This window comes from Phyllostomus hastatus, unplaced genomic scaffold (assembly GCF_019186645.2).
Source record: "Phyllostomus hastatus isolate PE091 unplaced genomic scaffold, TTU_PhHast_1.1 phas_contig_40, whole genome shotgun sequence".
Lineage (NCBI taxonomy): Eukaryota > Metazoa > Chordata > Mammalia > Chiroptera > Phyllostomidae > Phyllostomus > Phyllostomus hastatus.
In genome coordinates, this window is record NW_025333872.1 from 5,802,486 (window position 1) to 5,821,089 (window position 18,604).

The window sequence follows — 18,604 nt, forward strand, 5'->3', positions numbered from 1 at the left end:
GGGTGAACGGGGAGGGAACATGGAGGGGTGGGACACAGAGAGGGGCGGGACTAGAAGACCAGAGGGAGGGGTTGTGGGGGGACCTGCGTGCTTGGAAAGGCATTCTGTTCCGCGAGTGTCAGAGGACTGGTCAGAGGACCTGTTATAACCGAGGCTCCTGGGTGTCCGCTCGGCCCCCGAAAGGGCGCCATTCCAACACTGAGCCCAGAGCAGTGCGGGACAGTGGAGCCTGCGCACTTTCCACCCTGGGATCCCACAAAGGCTTTCCTGAGTCTGCAGCCCGGGCCCCTCCCGGGGCCGTCCAGCTCTACCAGCCCTTGGAGGGCGTGGAAGAGGAAGGGCCGCGCTCCCGGGGCGGGCGGAGGCGGGCGCTGGGCCTCGGGGTGGGGACTGAGTGAGGGGCACCACGGCGCAGTCTGTCCAGAACGTCCCAGACACCAGCGCGCGGCGACGGTGAAAACCCAGCGAAGTCCCGTCCGCTTCTCTGAACTTCCAGCAGCTAGAGTGGGAACCCCAGCCGGCTCAACACTACACTACGCCCGGCCTCCAAGGGGGCCCCCCCACCCCCCGCGAAGTCCAAGAAAAAAAATTGGGGAAGCTACCCAGAGGGTACTTGGCTGGAACGGACACCTCTCCACTGCTCTGTCTCACTGTCGGGGAAAACTTCCCAGCTCAGGCTTTGCCCTTTAGGGCAGGGGTGGGTCGGGAAGGTTGAACTCCGTGAGCCTGGTTGCACCCGCGCGCAGGCAAGAGAGGGGTTCAGCCTTGCTCCTTGTCTCAGGGGACCGGGGGGGGGGGGGGCGAGAATTCTGGAAGGAATCAGCATGTTAGAAAGGCGGGATCCAGGGCTAAGCAAAGGTGGAGTCAGGCCGCCTTTGTGGACGATGAAAGGGTGAGGGGCAAGGTTTTTGAGCATTGTTTCTGTGTGGGACAATTTCAGGCAAACTAGAACTAACCTGGAAGAGAGGGTACAAGTCCCCTCCTGGGGCCCCAGGTGTTCCCCCTCTTCCTGTGTGACCTCTTCCCACATGCACCTCTTGCTGCCTGGAGCAGGGGTGTTGCTGTTCCAGGAAGTGGCTACTTCTGGCCCTGAGTGTGAATGGCCCATCCTGGCTGCCTTCCACAGGAAACCTGACCTGACGGACAGAGCAGGAAGGAAACAGGTGGGTGTGGGGCCAGGAAGCAGGCAAGGGTGGCACAGGACATCTGAAGGGGGTGCTGAGTGGGGCTGTGGGTTGAGAAGCAGTGTAACTGTTAGAGTCCAAACCTTGTTCCCACCCCCAAATCCGGGTCTTGTAGAGGCCAAGGATTTGTGATGCCCTCCTGTGCCCTGCTGCCAGTCAGAATCCATCCCAGCTCTCAGGGACAACCTTTTCCTAAAGCTCCCCTTAGCCCTCCAATGTGACCCTGGGCAAGGTAATTAACCTCAATTTGTTTCAACCAGAAAATGGGATAACAGAAACTACCTCATGGGATTGTTGTGAGGATGGATTATATCATGTAAAATTCTGGAATTGCCTGGCACAGAGTAATCAGAAAAGTTTTCTCCAGTTATTTTTCTTCTTAGGATGCTGTGTCTACCTGCCCAGACCTCTAGCCCCATTCTGCCTGGTTTCATCTCTGTCTTACCTACTAGACTAGGAGCTCCTTATGGGCAGGGCTCATTCCTTTTCTACTTCAGTAGTCACCCCTATCCCCAAGACACTGGTCATACCAGGGCTTGCCCAGAGGAGGGATGAAGATACACTTAGAATTGTCCACTGAAGTCGCTGCTGTAGATAGAAGATGGAAACACAAGATTTTCCTCTGTCCTGGCGGAGCTTATGGACCAGATGAGCTGAGGGAGACACAAGAAGCAAAGAGAAAACTATGTGCTAAACCTTGGGACACTAATTGCACTTACTCCTGGAGCTCAGGGAAAGGAGAACAGTTATGGACCAGAGAGGTTGAGAAGGGCTTCTGGTGAAGTGGTCCTTTCACTGGGCTCAAGCCTACAGCTGGAAATCTGGGGCCTGTGGAGGGGGCGGGGAGGAAGCAGACTCACTGGCCTCATAAACACACAATGAGGAATGGTGAGCGTGAAGGCTAGGGAGGTGGGGAAGAAGGGACCAGTATACCCAAAGGCTCATGGGAAAGGCAAAATGCCCTCTTCCTTCTTCCATTCCAATCTTGGGAGACCCCAGAGCTTGAGTTTCAGAAACTCTGGAGCCAAAAGGCCTGGCCTCAACATCTGGCTCTGCCACTTACTAGTGGTATGACCTTTAGCATACCATATATGCTCACCCAGCCTCAGTTTGGCTATCTATAAAATGGAGACAAAAAATGCCACCTAACTCACTTGGTTATTGAATGAGATAATGTCTGTAGAGCACTTAGTGCTGCTTAGTAGCACATTGTAAGGACCAAATAAATGGGAGATGTTCTTGTTATTTTCTGGGCAGACTGTGCCACCAATGTCAGTGCTGAACTCTGGTTGGTCCCACCGAGGGGAGAACCTCCCCGCTCAGGAGCCAAGTCTGCCAGCGAACCTAGACGGTGACCCAGGCCGCCTGCCGGAGGGGGACCCTGAGGAGGCCTCTGCTCAGGTAGTAGGAGCCCTACCTTTTCTTCTGAGCTCAACATGCCTCCCGCTTTGGGCCACCTCCCATTTGCACCAGCTGGGAGGAGTGAGCCTTCATGCCCAGCCTCTTGTGGCCCTTATCTCCTCACAGGAGTCCATTTCTACAGCCCCCTCAGGATGTGAGGGTTTGACTTTAAATGTGTTCACATAAATACACGTGACCTCTCCTGGGGGTCTGTGTTGCCTCAGCAGACCTGAGGGGCTCAGCGCTGAGTGCAGGGGGTGATTTCGAGGGTAAGAGGCAAAGCTGTTTTGGGCTGTGAGGCCTCCCCAACATCCACCAATTAGACCACAAATGCAGGGGTGGATCAGCTGTCCTGGTGGTGATCTTGAAGTTGATTGTCTAATGGGGGGCGGTGCTTAGATGTTCCAGATTGGAGAGGAGGTGGCAATGAGAAGGAAAGGAAAGAGGGGGAAAGAAGGAGAACCTAGCTCCACTCCCCATCCCCTGCCGTGTCTCCTCAGCATCCTGCCCGTCTGTGCCAGGGGCTCCCTGACCTGGACACCAACCCAGCTGCCAACTGGCCTGGGCTCCCGACGCTCCTGCAGCAGCTCCCTCGACAGGACAGCGATGTGGGTCTCCCTCTTCCCAGTCGCCCTCTCTTTACGTACTGTTGAAGAACTTTGGTCCAGAAGTCAGGGAACACGGATTTAAGGCCTAGCTGTGCCACCAATTGCGGGAAGTCAGTCCCATTCCCCCACCCCAGCCTGAATTTTCACATCTACATAATGGGTACACTTATCTGCACGGTGGCTGTGCCGCCTGCCACAGCGCTTGACTGAAGAGCAAATGAGAAAATGGACATGAACGATTTTTGAAACAAATAATGGAATGTACAAATGTAGGGAGTATGGTCAAGTATTTATTGAGGCCCTATATGTTCCTAGTCTAAATAAAGGCTTATAATTCAGCTGGGAAGACAAGGCAGGAAAATATGGAATAAATAGGGAAAACACCATGGGAAGTGATATTGAACTACAGCTCATTGGGAGAAGGACCCAAATACATGGTGACAGGGCTAAATGCAATGTGGATGGTGTCAGGAATGATGACCCTTCCTAGGTGGGATAGGGGGAGTAGGACTGAGGAGGATTTACTGGCACTGTTGTCCTCTTTCCCTTTCCATCTCCATACCCTTCTATGCTGTGATTGCCTGCACCTCCCTGGGGTTCTACAACCTTCCTTTGACTCAGCCCCTAAGCCTCCTCTCCACTCAAACTTCAATCTTGCCTGCTGGGACTCTCCCTGGTTCTCCCTGTTTCTGCAGGAACAATACTGCCTGGCCCTTGGTGAGGAGGAGCTGGCTGAGCTGCGGCTCTTCTGTGCCCAGCGGAGGCGGGAGGCCCTGGGACAGGGGGTGGCGCATCTGGTACCTCCCAAGCTCAAAGAATGCACCTGTGAGAAGGTATGTAGTACCCCCGCCCCAATACTCCCCTTCCTCCACTCTTTCTTTGCCCTCTGGGTACTGCAGTAGGAGCTAGATTCTGAGACTCTAGTTGGCAAAAGGGGGTTTGGGGATTGATCGTTTGGCAAACCTTAAGAAAAAAGGAAACCAAGTTTGGGGGTTCCTGATGAGCCTGCAGGGGAGGTGGGTTGGGACACAAGAGCCAAGGGGGAAGCTAGGAGGGTGGGCGCAGCCTCTGACCAGCCAGCGCCCCCGCTTGGCAGTGCAGGGAGACGCTGAGGCCGGGGGAATATGGAGTGTTTGCAGCCCTGGCAGGAGAGCGGCACTGCTGGCACCGGGCTTGTTTTGCCTGCCAGGCCTGTGGCCAGGCCCTGATAAACTTCATCTACTTCTACCACGATGGGCATCTCTACTGCGGCCGTCATCACGCTGAGCTGCTGAGGCCACGCTGCCCTGCTTGTGACCAGGTACAGCTTTGAGTGAGTGGAGGGTCTGTTCGGGGTCCAACTCGGCAGAACGTAAGGGAACACCTCTCCCGGTATCAGGGAGTGCAGTAGAGACAACAAGGCACTAGCCTGGGACATTTGGTTCCTGTTGCTCTGGCTTGAGTTCTGAGCGAGTGGGACCTTTGCCGCCCCCCCCCCTCCCACCGCAAGTAGACTCCCCCATATTGTCTGGGACCGAGAGAATTTCTCTGGAGCAGGCACTCTTGGACAGACATTCCCATCAGTATACTGGGTGTCCAGTGCTGTGCCTGGTCATGAGAGGAACTGCCTTAATATCAGCAGCGAGGAACCCTGTGTTGGGAGTCCAGGCGACCGGGTCGCACTTTAGGTCGTGCCGCGAGCTAGCTAGGGGAATCCTGGCTAAGCCAATCAGCCCTCCCTGCGGCAGAGAGTGGTTGAGTTGATCAAATGGGAATGTCCATAGCCGTGCTTTAGCGCTAACTAGCTATAAGGCGTGGTTATTGGATGAATGAATGAGTGAGTAAATGAATGAGCCATTCCCCTCTCCCTCTCCCAGCTGATCTTCTCCCGGCGCTGCACTGAGGCAGAGGGACAGCGCTGGCACGAGAACCACTTCTGCTGCCAAGACTGCGCTGGGCCCTTGGGCGGAGGACGTTATGCCCTGCAGGGGGGCGGCCCGTGCTGCCCCAGCTGCTTTAGGAGTCGGTATTCGGATGTCGGCTCCAGCCCGGCCGCGACACTAGAAGGAAGGCCGTCCCTTGGTAAGGGAGGAAAGGTGCAGATCAAAGGGAAGAGGACAGCGTCTTGGGCTGGGCAGAGGAGAGAGTTCTCCCAGGCTGGAACCCTCGCCCCCGTCCCACGCCGTCCCGTCCCTCCAGCAGCGCCCCCCCCCCTCCGTCCGCCAACCGCATGCCCCAGACCCGAGCCTCGGGGCCCTCAGCTCTCACCGCGCATCCCTCGCCGGAGCGCTTCAAGGGCCTCCGGAGCCCACCCTGCGCCGCGGTAGAGGCTGCGGCGCGGGACTAGCTCCTGGACTGGGGACGCGGCTGCCCCCTGGTGGGCGGAGGCGGGGAGGGGCGGAGAGCCCTGGAGAGGACTCGCGGCGGCGGTGGCGGCGGCGGTGCGTACAGCTCAGGGGCGGGGCGGGAGGCTGGGCCTAGCTACCTAGGGCCGCCCCGCCCGGGTCTGGGCGTATATTCGGGGCTCTGAGATAGGCGTGTCTGACCCCGCCAGGAGCAGGGGAGGCGGGGCTCGGCAGAATAGAAGGAGGGAACAATGACCCACTACACTTCGCGACCACCATCTCCGGAGCAGCCCTCAATGCTGTCGCCAGCTCCAGTCCGGAAATTCAGAGGGTGCTGCTTGGAACCACCCCGGAGCAGGAGTGCCGAGCAGGGGACAAGGCTGAGGCACCCAAAGGGGGAGGGCAGGGCCCCCTGGAGACGCCCGCTGATCCCAAGGAGGACGCCCCCTGCCCCACCTGTTCCTCTTCCTCTGACTCAGAACCCGAAGGCTTTTTCTTTGGCCAGCGCCTTCCCCTGCCCTGCAAGACCCCCAGAAACCTGCAAGCTGAGGGCAGTGACACCTCCAGGAAGCACTGCACCATTTGCTAGTTGCGCGGCCCGGAGAAGGGGGAGTCAGGGGAGGGATGATCTGTAAGGCTTTAGACGCAGACTCTTCTCCCCCGATAAAAATCCTAGACTGAGTGCAAATAGGGACACGCCTAGTAAAGGGGGCGAGATGACAAACTTCAGTACTCCCTCTTCAGCCCGCGCATTCTGTGACTTTTCACGGAGACTTTCCTTGGGGAACCCCATTCTCCAAAGTTACGCAGCCCCTGCCGAGCTAGCTCGTACTCCGACAAGACTGGCTAGGACGGCTCGATCCCCAGCATCATCCTCCGGAGCCAATGAAATGATCACTCAGAAACCACGTGTGATGTGAGCGGCTCGACGAGCCGAAGGCCTGCAGAGTGCAAACCGGACTACGGACGGTAGAACCCGGCATCGCCCCTCCTCTTGCAGAGTTCGTGGGCGCTCGGCCCTGGAGTGATAACTGTTACGCGAACGACCCACCCCGCTCTAGCTACGGCGCCCTCTGTTGCCAGTAGCAGGCCAAAGGGCTAGGCCGGAAATTGCGTCATCTGCTTGCGCCGACACGATTGCGTCAGAGGCCTTGCGGAGCGCTCAGGGGATGCTATGGCTTCCAGTGGGGTCAGTGTGAACGCTGGCAGCTCGGCAAATGAAGTTTCCGAAATCCCAGACAACGTGGGGGATTGGCTTCGGGGCGTCTACCGCTTCGCCACCGATAGGAATGACTTCCGGAGGTAAGCGAGTCCCGGGAGCCTGGTCCCTCCCTACCCCTCAGCGCCCGTTTACGTAACTTGCCGCATTTTCCTTCGCCCAGGCGGGCGCTTGCGGGTTTTTAAAACTGCCAACTTCTAGGCCTCTTAGTGGTTTTGGCCGTGGCTTACTGAGGTCCTTGACCGGGAGAGTTCCCGTGCGGCAGAACTCAGTTACCTGGCTTAGGTCTAGAGAATTTCACCCTGACGGGAGGGGAACTGGAAGAGGCGCCAACACATAAACAGGCATTTCAGCTTTGGACGAGTGCTAAATTGGCCTTTGCATTTGACCCACCTCTTGCCTTAGGTTTTTCCAGGGGGGTGGTGGGAAGCCTTTTTTCTCTAAGCGACTGAATGACCACAAGGTTAATAGAATACATTCTTTTTCTAGGAACTTGATCCTAAACTTGGGACTTTTTGCTGCGGGAGTTTGGCTGGCTAGGAACTTGAGTGACATTGACCTAATGGCACCTCAGCCAGGGGTGTAGCCAAATAGGTAAGCACTTGACCACTGTTCGGTGTGCCACAAGGGTCCTAAAGGCTAGGAGGAGAAATAACTTCATCAGCTATTCACAAAATATAGGAGAGACTTGCTGTAAAGCCTTGGGTAATATCTTCTTAGTTAAACGTGTTCCCATATGTTAGAAGGGAATTCAGTCTACCAATTTCCCTCCAGTGCTTTTAGATTTCTAATGCCACCTGTTGTCCTGTCATCTGATTGCAGACACATGGAACCCATGCTGTACTTGAACCTTCCAAGCACAGAGCCTCCAGCCTGTGACCATCACAAGACTTGGCCCGATGGCAGCTGAAGTGTGATTCAGAGGGGTACCTTCCCTGCATGATTTTTTTCTTTGCTGAGTCTACTCAGAACTCCATTGTCTAGGCTGCAGTCATGCTTCAGCTCAAGTGTTGTCCTCTGTTTTATAAAGTTCTGCGCATAGTTCCTAAGTTTCCACAGGGGGTGATTTTTGCTTGTCTTGAGGAATAACCTGATGGCATTTTAACAGTTATTCGAAATAAAGACTACACACAAAGCCATTTTTTATTCTTTTAATAAGAAACTTCAGTTTACAAAAACAAGGTGTAAAAAGTTGATTTACAAAAATCATAAAAACATGATTTATATTTCACACTCAAAAGAGAGGAACAAGCCCCAAACATGGATTGTGACAGAGGTGGTTTGCTTCATATTAAATGGGAAAAAAAGCAATGGAAACTGTAGCCACCGTACATCGATGTTGACATAGGGTGGAGCTTATTCAGGAATGTCCATTTTTGAGCTTATTAGGGGAAGAAGCCATTTGGTGTTGCATAGCATGTGAGTGCGCCAGGTGGGTTTTCCAGGCACCAGGGAGGCATTGTTGCTGTAACAGAATGGCAGAAAGAGGACAGTGATGAGCAGGTGGGGGGCAAAGTGTTAAGTGAGCCTGGGTGATGGGCACAAAAATGAGCAACTGTCTGCCTGAGAAAACAGCTTCCTTCACAAGGAAATATTTTCTGACCCTGAAATTCATGGTAGTGCCACTGTCCCGGAGTTGGGGATTCTTTGGGAATGGAATATGTAGTGAACTGGCCTGGAAACACTCATGTAAGAGAGATGTGGAAATAGGTTGCCTTTGGCAACTCTTTTCATAGTTAATTTATTCTAGTAGGCATTTTAAAAAATACTGCATTTTTGTGCCAAGTCTCTTATGGAACTGGTATGGGTTTAAGGGACATGAATTGGAAAGGAGGGTCAGTATAAACATGCCATAGTGGCCTAATTGTCATAGTTGACAGATGTTGTCTCTAGCAGTCTGTTCTCTAAAGATAAATAGAACAAAATAGTCCCTCTTGACTCTGCTGGCATAAGCCTCATTAAGAAAGCTGTTTGAGAGCTAGATTTTAAATATATTTTCTTTTAAAAAGCACCATTCTCAAACCAAGGGGTCACCAGTTCAATTCAAAGTCAGGGCACATGCCTGGGTTGCAGGCCAGGTCCCCGGTAGGGGGCGCATTTGAGGCAACCACACATTGATGTTTCTCTCCCTCTTTCTCCTTCCCTTCTCCTCTCTCAAAAAAACAAAACAAAACAAAAAAACACCATTCTCTTGTATTAATCAGGTAGGTCCCCATCTGTTAGGAGGAAGTTTGAGCCAGTGAATTTGGGGCTGTGGCTGAAACCAAGACCCTTTAAGAGTCTACAGTAGGACCACAGATGATTTGACAGATTTATGTCTTACTGAGTGTTAAGATTGGGAAGGGTCACATATTTGAGAGCAAGGCTTAGGTTTGAAGCCATCGACCCTCAAATGGTGACCAGGAAGGAAACTTTCAAGCCACAGCATGGACCTGTGCCCCTTCCCACCTGCATCAGACACTGTAAGACAAACATGAGCACCTCCTGTTCTTTATAACAAAGAAACTTACATCCTTGAAATCTGCAACCAGATCTAATTGTGAGCAGTCCTATTTCATAAAAACTTTCAAAGTTAAAAACCAAAACCCAGCAACAATTAAGACATGGTAGCTTTCAAAATCATAATTGAAATTTCATTCAAAATTTAATGTTTTATATTACGTCAACTTTAAAAATTTAAAAATTTTAAAAAATGTTTTAGCTTCAAGTAATGTGTTCACTGTTGGTTTGTAAAGCCGTATGCTGGTAAGGTCAAGTTTCATTTAAATTGGCTTAATTCCTCCAAGTGGAAAGACTAGCAAATAAAGCTACCAAATCTACAATTTAAAAAATGATGAATAATCATTCTATAAATCAAAGTGCTGGCTTTCACCATCCAACACATAACATTCTCCCCAAGGGAACTCATTTTTACATACTGTCAGTTTTCAGTCCTGGCTAATTAACATAGTACTATGAAAATCTCTTACCCTACTTAGATTTTAAATGAAAACATGCCAACAGAATAAGTATGGAAAGAGTCCACAAAAATGACCGTTCACCTCAATGCTATAGTAGGTATAGTGTATTTAGAGCAACGTATGGGATGAATGAGTACACAGTGTTTAAAGTCAAAGCCGTAGACCAAGAGAATGGGTAATTTAAATGTGGAAGATAGAACCTAAACTCACAGTCATATTTAGAAGGTGCTTTCAGCTGTAGTGGTAACTTAAAAGATTTGGAGCCACCAGGGAGATGCATACCCAGTAAAAAACTAAGTGGCCATGGAAGGTTTCACTCCAAAGAGAGAACCTCCTCACCTAACTAAACCAGTAATTAGGCTGAGGGACCCCGTTACTAAATTTGTTTTGAGTGGTGAGCTTCTCAAATACGCTTTGGTGAAATCTCATGAACTCAGTGGAAAAGTGAGGTTGGAGTAAAAGAACATACTGTAAACAGCCCTGCAGGCGAGCGGACTGGGTCTTAACCTTCCACAGGCACTCAGCACCATCCCAGTGGGCACCTGCAGGGTGGAAGGGCTGGGCGGGTTCTTTGAGCCTTCCCTTCTGCATGTTACACAGTGCGCTGGCTTGCTTTAACATCTAAGTTAAAGGCTCACAGATATGGGATTGTGTTCTACACTGCCTTCTGAAATTTTCTGCAAAAGAACTTCAGAACTAATGAAGGTAGCACTTCAGGGGGAACCATTTTTGTGTGACTTCTACCATAAGTTGCCCAGCATTAGAAAAATGAAAAAGCCTTTTTTTAATGTTTGTGCTCTCCCAACCAGCTGGGAAAGCAACCCTTCTGCTCCTAAGATACACCCCCAGATTGGGGTGTAGTATATGGTTAAGAAAGGTGGCTCTCCCAGCTTGATTTGAAAAGGCTCAATCGAGTTAACATTTTAAACATAAAAAGGGTGGTTAAAAAGAGTGGAGTACAAAGTCTGCCTTGAGAAGCAGATGTTTCATGAATAATCACAAATACAGATTTTGGACATTACAGAAAATTTCAGACCTTGTTGGTAAGAATAATTTGCTTTCACTCACGAGAAATGAAATGCTTTTTAAAAATCTGATACCAAATATCCTTTACACTATACAAACCAATTTGCCACTTGAAATGACAAGAAGGAATCCTAATCTGTTCAATTCCATGCAAACCATAATTGGGTACAAGGCACCAAATTTTATGAATTGTATAAAATTAGTTCACAAAGCTTTATCATTAAGTAAAACAAACTCGATCTTCCCTGCCTGCCCACCCACATCCCCCCCGCCCCCCCCAACACCCAACCAAGTTTTCATTTCTGCACTACTGTCGACCTCTTAGGCTTAGGCTGGCTAGGGCCATGTCCCACTGCCAGCCAACCCACTCCCTTGTTCTTGCACTTGGATGGAACTGTAAGCATAGGAAGAGAAGGGAACTCATACAATCATTGACCCTAGAAGCCTTACCATTAAAAACAAAAATAAACTCTGCTATTGAGTCCATAGGACACATTAACACTTCTATAGTTTCCAATTTTATTCATGACATTTAAAGAGACGTCTGGAAATTCTTTACAGTGTGGCACCACCCCCCTCAGCCTGAGAGGGGCTGGATCAAAGCTGGCAAGAGCTCTGTCCACTATTTAATAAGAGCTTCAGTTTCTGGCTGTTGAGGACATTCCTAATCTCTTTTATGCTAGCATGGATGCTCATCTCCGAGGCAACCACAAGTACGAAGGTCAAGCTAGACTGAGGTAAAAATCCCTTTTGAGGGCCAGGGTGCATTCGTCTTGGCTGGCTACAGCAGAAAGTAAACACACCAGCCAACTGCTACGGGTTCCTGGAACGGGATGCTAACTACTGGTCCGGGAGAGAAGTGGGTCTGGAAGGTTCAGTGAGGAGATCTTGGGTTTGGTTTGGCAGCATCTAGTTAACTTCTACCTGGCTCTTATTTTCTTCTCTTTAGAACGTTTCAATTTAAAGTGTAAGATGCAGCTAAGAAATTCATCTACTGCCAATATGTAAATAAATTAAAGGCAAAGGGACATTTCCCTCACAACAGCCATTGACTTATGTAGCAGGGATTTCTTCTTTAATAAAAAATCTTCATAAATACTAACGTCTCAGCAGCACGTTCAGTGCTGCTGCCTCGGTACCTGAGGTGTCTGTGACTGCAGGGCCGCCTTCGGGAGCGCAGAGCTCAGTGAGGACTCTGGTGTTGGTTTCTACTCCAACTCATTTTAAACCATTTTATACAGGGGTATTTAGCTAAATTAAGTACTTACTTTACAAAGTTTTAATCTGCTTAATGTCCTTACAATATTTGGTATAAAACTATTTTTAAAAATTAAATTTGAAGGTCTTTTAATTTTCCATTAAATGTTCATTTTTCTTAAATATTTCCCCCTGGACAGCCTGAGGGATGAAGTAGATGCTCTATTAGTTCTCCATTTGCAGTTCTCCTTTTTTAGAATAATAAATATTGCATTCAATGAAAAATGAGGCACAACTTATATTTTGCTTTCCTTTTTACTCTCCTGGGGTTTTTTTTTTTTTAAATGTGCTTTTCTGTTGTCACAAAAAGTCATCATCAACCATGCTGACTTAAAAATGTGGATCTAGAGTGTGTAGTTTCACGTCAGAGCCCCTGGTAGCATGGGCGCTGTGACACTTTAAAACAGTGTCCAGGAGAGGGCGAGCCCAGGCCAAGCTTATACAAAGAAGCCTGCAGTAGACAATATAAACCAAATAGCATAAAAAATGCTATACGCTATCGCTTCCAAATAAAAGCTAAATATTACAGAAACCTCACAGTGTTGGAAAAAGCAAGTTTAAAATATAGTCACTCCCCCCTTCCTTATCAGGGTAAGCCATTTTCTGTCTGAATTTCCTCCATGTCTCAGTGCTGTCTGACTGATCCTACGGGAGAGTTTGTTACAAAAGAGGTCAAAAACAAATGCTACACATCTGCTCCAGAATGTGGCTCATCGACAGTGCTAAAGCTATGACCCTTATTCATTATGCTCTTTTCCCAATTTTCAACCCCTCCCCAAATTTACTTCCACATCTACTCCCTTCAAGTGGCAACTGTACTTCTACCTGAATTGAAATATGAATATGATATACTCAGTCAAAAGATGAGCATTCATATGACAGGCTGAGGCAGGCTGCCCCAACCGTACAATGAGAGTTACGGTTTGCATTCACTTGTACTGGTGAGTCAAAGTGAAGGACTGAGATGGGAAACTCAGTGGTGCCTGATAGGGAGCAAGGTTTCCACCTAGGCAATTTAATTTCACTTAGGAACTGACCCAGTTTAGAAAGAAAGATCTATTTTACTAGTGCTGGAGTACAAGACAGGGCACTCTTGCTTTCTCTGGTGGACTCAGTGTGGCTGGGTGAAGAAATGAGAGGGATTATCAGATTTGGGAGGAAACAGGTCAGAGCCATCAGCAGTAAACTGTTCAGACACAGGGGACATATTTCTTAAGCCCTAGGAAAGCAAAAGCTCCCAAACTTTGTGGTGAACAATAATGAACAATAATTTCTAACCTTCCAGGAGCAAGAAAGAAGCTCTGAGTTAAGAAAGCTGCATGATACACCAAGTAAGAACCGGTGACAGGCATTCAGATAAGCCCTGGGCCACCAGCTATTCCCGCCCACCCTCAAATGAGTTCTGAGAAAGAAAGCCTCAGACAACTGACCTAAAGACCAGTTTAAACCAAACCTTAGACCCTGAACTGACCTGACCCAGGATTTGCCACAGAATTGGGTAGCCAGAGTGCCCTTCGGCTCAGCATGCAACAAAGAACATGCTGTGTGCCAGTTTACTGATCCCCATGTGACCTGCTCCTTTAGAATGAAGGGATGGTCAGGTCCGTCTCAGCAGATGTGGAATGATTAAATGAGCAGCATCCAGGGAGGGTATGAGACGTGAAAAACCTCCCACTTGGCATGGGGAAGTTTGCTTCATGCATCTCATTCCAATCTTTAACTGCTACCCCCCAAAACGTCAGTCTGCAAGTTTTCAACCCTTGAAGGTTACTTCCTTTGTAGGAACAAGTCCTTATACTTCACCTGCTGCCTTGGAACCAATTCCATCCAGCAAGCTGCCAGCCCAGGGCCCTCCTCACGTGCTTCATCCAGGGCTACTCACATCAGGAGGATTCTTCTGGTGCCGCACGGAGGTCCTGATTAGCACTAGAGTCATATACTAGAGAGAAAACATGGCTTCTCTCCTGGTTGGATATGATCAATTTCCTCCCTTTTTGCTCTACCCAGCTCCCTCTATATTCAGAAATAATTGAGGAAAGAATCTTCATTCAAGTTACTCCTTTTTGATTTGTTTTATCAAAGGAGGGAATTTCCAAATCCATTCAAAAGAAAGCGACTACAGATTTTATGATAGCACATGAGTCACCTGGCACCTTCAGTTCTAGACCTAGGGAGGCAAACCTAAAAACCTGTTCTTGCAGTAAACCTTACTTCCTATAAGAGGAAAGATGTGTGGACACCAATTGTTTAAAAGCAAGCCAGTCTTTGATGTGTGCCTCCCATTCAGGGGAAGGTCCGTGGTCTGCCCTCATTGTTGTTGCTGGGCTGCACCTGAGCTTGGAGTTGGGTTTCTGAGATCCTTGCATTGCCCTGAACTGTTCTTTGAGTGTAAAAAAGGATGTAGGCTTGAGTTTTGCACACTTCATCGACACTGCATACATTCAGCTTTGAGTCATTGCAGTGGACCCAAAAACCTAGGAAACCAAAGGAAAGAAAGGGTAAATGACCATCCAACTTGTATTTCCAACCAGCAGGCAAAACCAGGAGATGAAGAAAGGGACAGAGGAGTGTGAACAGAGCAACCCTCAATTATTGGGTCGGGGGGAAGAGACAAGTGAGTGAAACCGAGAGACTTCCCTGTACACTGGCTTTCACCCCAGCAAACCCCATCACAACACTGCTCACAATATTAACTGACCATGCTTTTTATCCTAATTGCATTCGGGCCTTTTCATCCCCCACTGACCTTCTACAAAGACAGCCATAAGACCTCAGGCGAAGAAAGGAGAAGAGGAGGAGGATGGGAAATGTAAACAGAGAGGAGTAATAAAGGAAAATTTAGAAAGCAATAAAGTTATTTGTTCACAGGCTCACTCTGGCTGCCCAAGGGCTAAGGGGTTCAAGATCAGTACTCTACTGAAAAGACCTTTGCAACCCACTAGTTGGGTGGCTCTGCCTTGAGAAAAAGGCCTAAAAGCTTCTTGAGAGGGGTCCTTGTATCCCCACACCTTCCATTGTAAGGGATATAGTACGGATATAGTTAATGCTCAGTAAATGTCCTCAACTTTATTAAGAGCTGAGGCTAGTGAGATTCATACAGTATCTCCAAGAGGTTAGATGGGTCATATCATTTCTGCATAACCAAGAAGGAAACAGAGGTCTGCAGCAGTATCAATAATAATGATAACCTCAAACATCAGTTGAGCATAATGTGCTAGGCACATGCTAACCACTTTTACATGTGTCAGTTCTTGTTATTTTTTAGAACAATCTTATGTTGTTACTTAGTAATATATCAGAAATATCCATTAAAATTCCATAATTCTTCCAATGGGATTTAAGTGTATGTAACATCCTCCTATAGATGAAATAAAAAGGAAAGAAATGAAATGTGGACAAACCAACCCTTTTCCGTGTCCCCCACCCTACAGAGTAAAGCGCACGCACCTCCCTCTGTGTTGTAGCAATAGGCTGTGTAGTGTCCTGAGCCAAACCCTTTCCCGTGATGCATGACCACTGCGGAGAGATCATAGGCAAAGGTCTCTTTGTCAAGAGAGGAGAGCATGTCCCTGCAGCAGTAAGGTTCCATGGTTAATACCTGGTCAAAGACGACATGGACCCCAATCTTCTCTCGATGATTACGGCCAGACCACCTAGAACATGGATATAAACTTCTTACTAGTAAGAAATGGCATAAGTGATCAGAGGTATGAGAGAGGACCCCCCTCCCCAAACCAGAATTATCTTCTGGAGGGCAGGCCCCTTATAGTACAGGCTTCTCCCACTAGGTCAGTGTTCTAGGAACCCCTCTGTATCAGTGTACCAGCTAGCGTTGTTGTGAGAGGCTGCAGTTGGCCTCAGTGAATTTTTTGAAGACTCTTTTAATGCGTCTGCCCATTTCTTGATGGGTGATTTATGAGTGCACCTGCCCACACTGCACTCAGTGTTCAGCAGTTTTGACCAACAACAGCATGACCCCCGTGCCCCACCCTCCCTATTCACCCAATCTTGCCCTGAGCGATATTTTTTGTTTCTCAGGATGCAAAAAGTCCTCAAAGGGAAACATTTCCTTGATGTAGAAAAGTTGAAATGAAAAACGGCAGAAGCACTAAAAGGCATCAAAATCAACGAGTTCAAAACTCTTTTGAGCAGTGGAAAAATGTCTTACAGGTGTATTGCATCAAATGGAGAGTACTTCGAAGGTGTCTAAAGTTTAAACATGTAAGAATACAGTTTTTATAAATTCTGGGTTGATTTTTTTTTTGAGTACCCCTCGTATAGGTAAAACTGGGAACTAAGAAAACCTTCAGGTCTTGGTTTTCACACCATTAAAACAGTAATAGTCAATGTGCACATATATTTCTAGTGAATGTTCCATGATGTAACCTGAAACTACAGACCCCTAAACAACCAATTCAGGCAAAAATCTTCTGTAGCTTACTGCCTGCCCTTCTTTTCGCAGATTATCTCATGCTTGATTCTAAAGATGACTCTCCATAAGCACAAGCGAGGCTAGAAAATCTTCAAGCACAGACACCTGGTGCAGGCTGGCCAGTTAAATGGGGCCATGAGAACAGAAGCCCAGACCTGCTGGGCCCCAACATCAACTTGCCTCCCTGCACGTGATGCATTTAAATCTCCAGGGAAAGCACAAGGTCCCCAAGGAACCAGCATCCCCTCCCAACAGCATAGACTTGTGTCCTCACCATTTGCTTTTGAAGCAGTTGTTCCTACAGTTTACAGCCACCTGGGGTGCCCAAGAACAAGCTCACCTGAATCTTTTAAGGTGCAGCCGGAGGACCTGAGGTAGTCTGTAGATCATTAACTGCTTTCTAGCTTCACTCAGAACAAGGGGTTTGGGATTGGATCTTCGTCGTTTGCCTATATGGTTTGGGAAGGTACAAGACATAGATGGTGAGGAGTCTCGTTTTTCCTAGCTGTGGCAGAGACAATGACTTGGCATTCAGTATGCACTTTCCTTATTTCTAATGTTTGAACCTCAGTTTTCTCTGGGAAGCTATATGACCCTCTCTGACTACATTTCCCAGCCTCACATCTACATGCTGCAGCCATGGGAGTTCTGGCAGAGATGAACCAAATGACTGTGTGGTATTCTTGGCAGCTTCAAGATGGCTGACTCAGTTGAAAGATGCATCCTTTGTCCTTCCTGCTGGTTGCAACCATTGGAATTCCTCTGGGACCATGAGGTAATCTTGAGGATGGAAGCCCTGAACTAAGGCAGCAAAGCTGAAAGATGGAAGGAGCTTGGGTACTCAGTAACCATGCAAACCCCTGAATGTCCTTTGGACTTTTTACATAGCAGAAGAAAAAAATATGTCTCATTTTAAGTCATCGTTATTTGAGCTGACTTAACAGCAGCTAAACCTAATCCTGATACATCCACTTCCAAATGTTTGCCATCAGCGATTTCCAAAATTGGTGTGGGTTTAGGATGACACACTCCTGATGTCATGGGCTTGTTAATGGAATATAATGCAAGGTCACCACAATAACATGCACATAGAGGCATATATTAGGGTTCTAGGCTCTTAAATATGGGCTTATAACTTAAATTATGATGTATCATAATATATCTTGAAGAGCTTTTGGTTTTCATTGGAAAGGCCTACTTCTATTTCCTGCTCACAGCTAGTTGTATGCGCTTTTGGACAGGTTACTCAAAACTCTGAATCTCAGTTTGCTTTCCTGTGAAATGGGGAATAATGCATGTATTATTAGGAAAAAGGTGAAAAATACAGTATTAGCAAGGGACAAAGTATTTAAACAGATTTCCCCCCAGCATGATATGCTTGTAGCATATACAAATATTTAGAAAAGAACCTTTTTTGGTTTTATATTTTTATGCTGTACTTAGTTTTTGAAATATGTTTCTTGGATAAAAGCACACTGCTGGACATGCAAGACAAGGCTGATAAGCTGGCCAGTGGAAATAAAGCTCTTTTAATTTCCCTTAGAAGCCTTCTCTATAACCATTTACTGATGACTGCTGTTATTAATTAAGCTGGTGAATGGATATGAATATAAAATTAGTTAGTGGTCCACTTGTGGTGCCTGCTAATACTTGTCTGTGAGCTGCCGATATCATGGTCTCAGTGTCTGAAGAGCTTGAGATGTGATCCCAAGTCCTGTCTGTACCACTTGTGAAAGGTACCAAATCACAGGCAGATGACGCATCATGGAGCTTTCTGTGATAATAGGATGTGGGGCTGTTGCTTCTCACAATAGACCGCAGCAGAATGAGCGTGCCATTGCATTTGCTAGGGCTGCCAGTCATGACATGTGGGGGCATGAACAGAAAGAGAATTCAAGGCAGGGCCTGGCCTTATTTTACATTCCTATTCACCAGCAGATTTTTAAAAATTATTGTAGCCCTTCCTGGGAATCTTGGCAGTGACCGCCACTGTCAGCAGAGGGAGTATGTGAGCTAAGATGAAGGCCACATACAATCTGGCTTTGTTTTCCGAAAATGAAATTCACAAAGAAAAAGAAATTACTGATTCAATTGAGAGTGATCAGTTCTGTCTCCATTTGATTAAGCTGGTCACAAAGAGAGGTGGAAGGCTCATAGTTTTGAAAACTCACAAGCAAAAAAATCAGTTCATCT

At 48.0% G+C, this 18,604-nt stretch overlaps 3 protein-coding genes across 9 annotated transcripts in view; 2 read left to right on the forward strand and 1 right to left on the reverse strand.

Annotated features, from left to right (window-relative positions):
• The first annotated feature begins 812 nt into the window (after positions 1-812).
• On the forward strand, positions 813-6,501 carry PRICKLE4 (prickle planar cell polarity protein 4). Of its 5 annotated transcripts, none has more exons than XM_045843066.1 (7): positions 813-1,163; positions 2,442-2,585; positions 3,086-3,193; positions 3,889-4,026; positions 4,290-4,493; positions 5,050-5,254; positions 6,262-6,501. In XM_045843066.1, exons 1-7 carry the CDS (start codon positions 1,029-1,031, stop codon positions 6,435-6,437), a joined length of 1,110 nt encoding a protein of 369 aa, XP_045699022.1. In that variant the 5' UTR covers positions 813-1,028; the 3' UTR covers positions 6,438-6,501. The 5 variants fall into 5 exon arrangements, with proteins under 5 accessions (XP_045699022.1, XP_045699018.1, XP_045699019.1 ...); XM_045843062.1 differs by having other exon boundaries at positions 5,727-6,398; XM_045843063.1 differs by having other exon boundaries at positions 5,730-6,398.
• Positions 6,502-6,647: 146 nt separating this feature from the next.
• Positions 6,648-7,875, forward strand: TOMM6 (translocase of outer mitochondrial membrane 6). The gene is made up of 3 exons (XM_045843070.1): positions 6,648-6,819; positions 7,226-7,330; positions 7,559-7,875. Exons 1-2 carry the CDS (start codon positions 6,692-6,694, stop codon positions 7,320-7,322), a joined length of 225 nt encoding a protein of 74 aa, XP_045699026.1. The 5' UTR covers positions 6,648-6,691; the 3' UTR covers positions 7,323-7,330; positions 7,559-7,875.
• Positions 7,876-7,977: 102 nt separating this feature from the next.
• The window catches only part of USP49 (ubiquitin specific peptidase 49), a 94,575-nt gene continuing 83,948 nt past the window's right edge, over positions 7,978-18,604 (reverse strand). The window contains exons 4-7 of one of the 3 annotated variants that reach the window (XR_006786137.1): positions 16,752-16,860; positions 15,427-15,632; positions 13,783-14,453; positions 7,978-8,201 (exon numbers count right to left, since the gene is read on the reverse strand). Coding sequence is in view for 2 of the 3 variants with exons in the window: in XM_045843059.1 (XP_045699015.1) it covers positions 14,263-14,453; positions 15,427-15,632; positions 16,752-16,860 (506 nt within the window). In the remaining variant the exon portion in view is untranslated. Of the gene's footprint in view, positions 8,202-11,030; positions 14,454-15,426; positions 15,633-16,751; positions 16,861-18,604 lie in introns of those variants that run through there. The other 2 variants (XM_045843059.1, XM_045843061.1) reach the window with 2 other exon arrangements.

Coding starts and splice junctions, on each gene's coding strand:
- PRICKLE4 (XM_045843062.1), top strand. CDS start 1,029: ATGCACCTCTTGCTGCCTGGAGCAGGGGTGTTGCTGTTCCAGGAAGTG. Junction 1,164..2,441: donor ACAGAGCAGGAAGGAAACAG/GTGGGTGTGGGG, acceptor TTTTCTGGGCAG/ACTGTGCCACCAATGTCAGT. Junction 3,194..3,888: donor TCCCTCGACAGGACAGCGAT/GTGGGTCTCCCT, acceptor CTGTTTCTGCAG/GAACAATACTGCCTGGCCCT.
- TOMM6 (XM_045843070.1), top strand. CDS start 6,692: ATGGCTTCCAGTGGGGTCAGTGTGAACGCTGGCAGCTCGGCAAATGAA. Junction 6,820..7,225: donor GATAGGAATGACTTCCGGAG/GTAAGCGAGTCC, acceptor TTCTTTTTCTAG/GAACTTGATCCTAAACTTGG.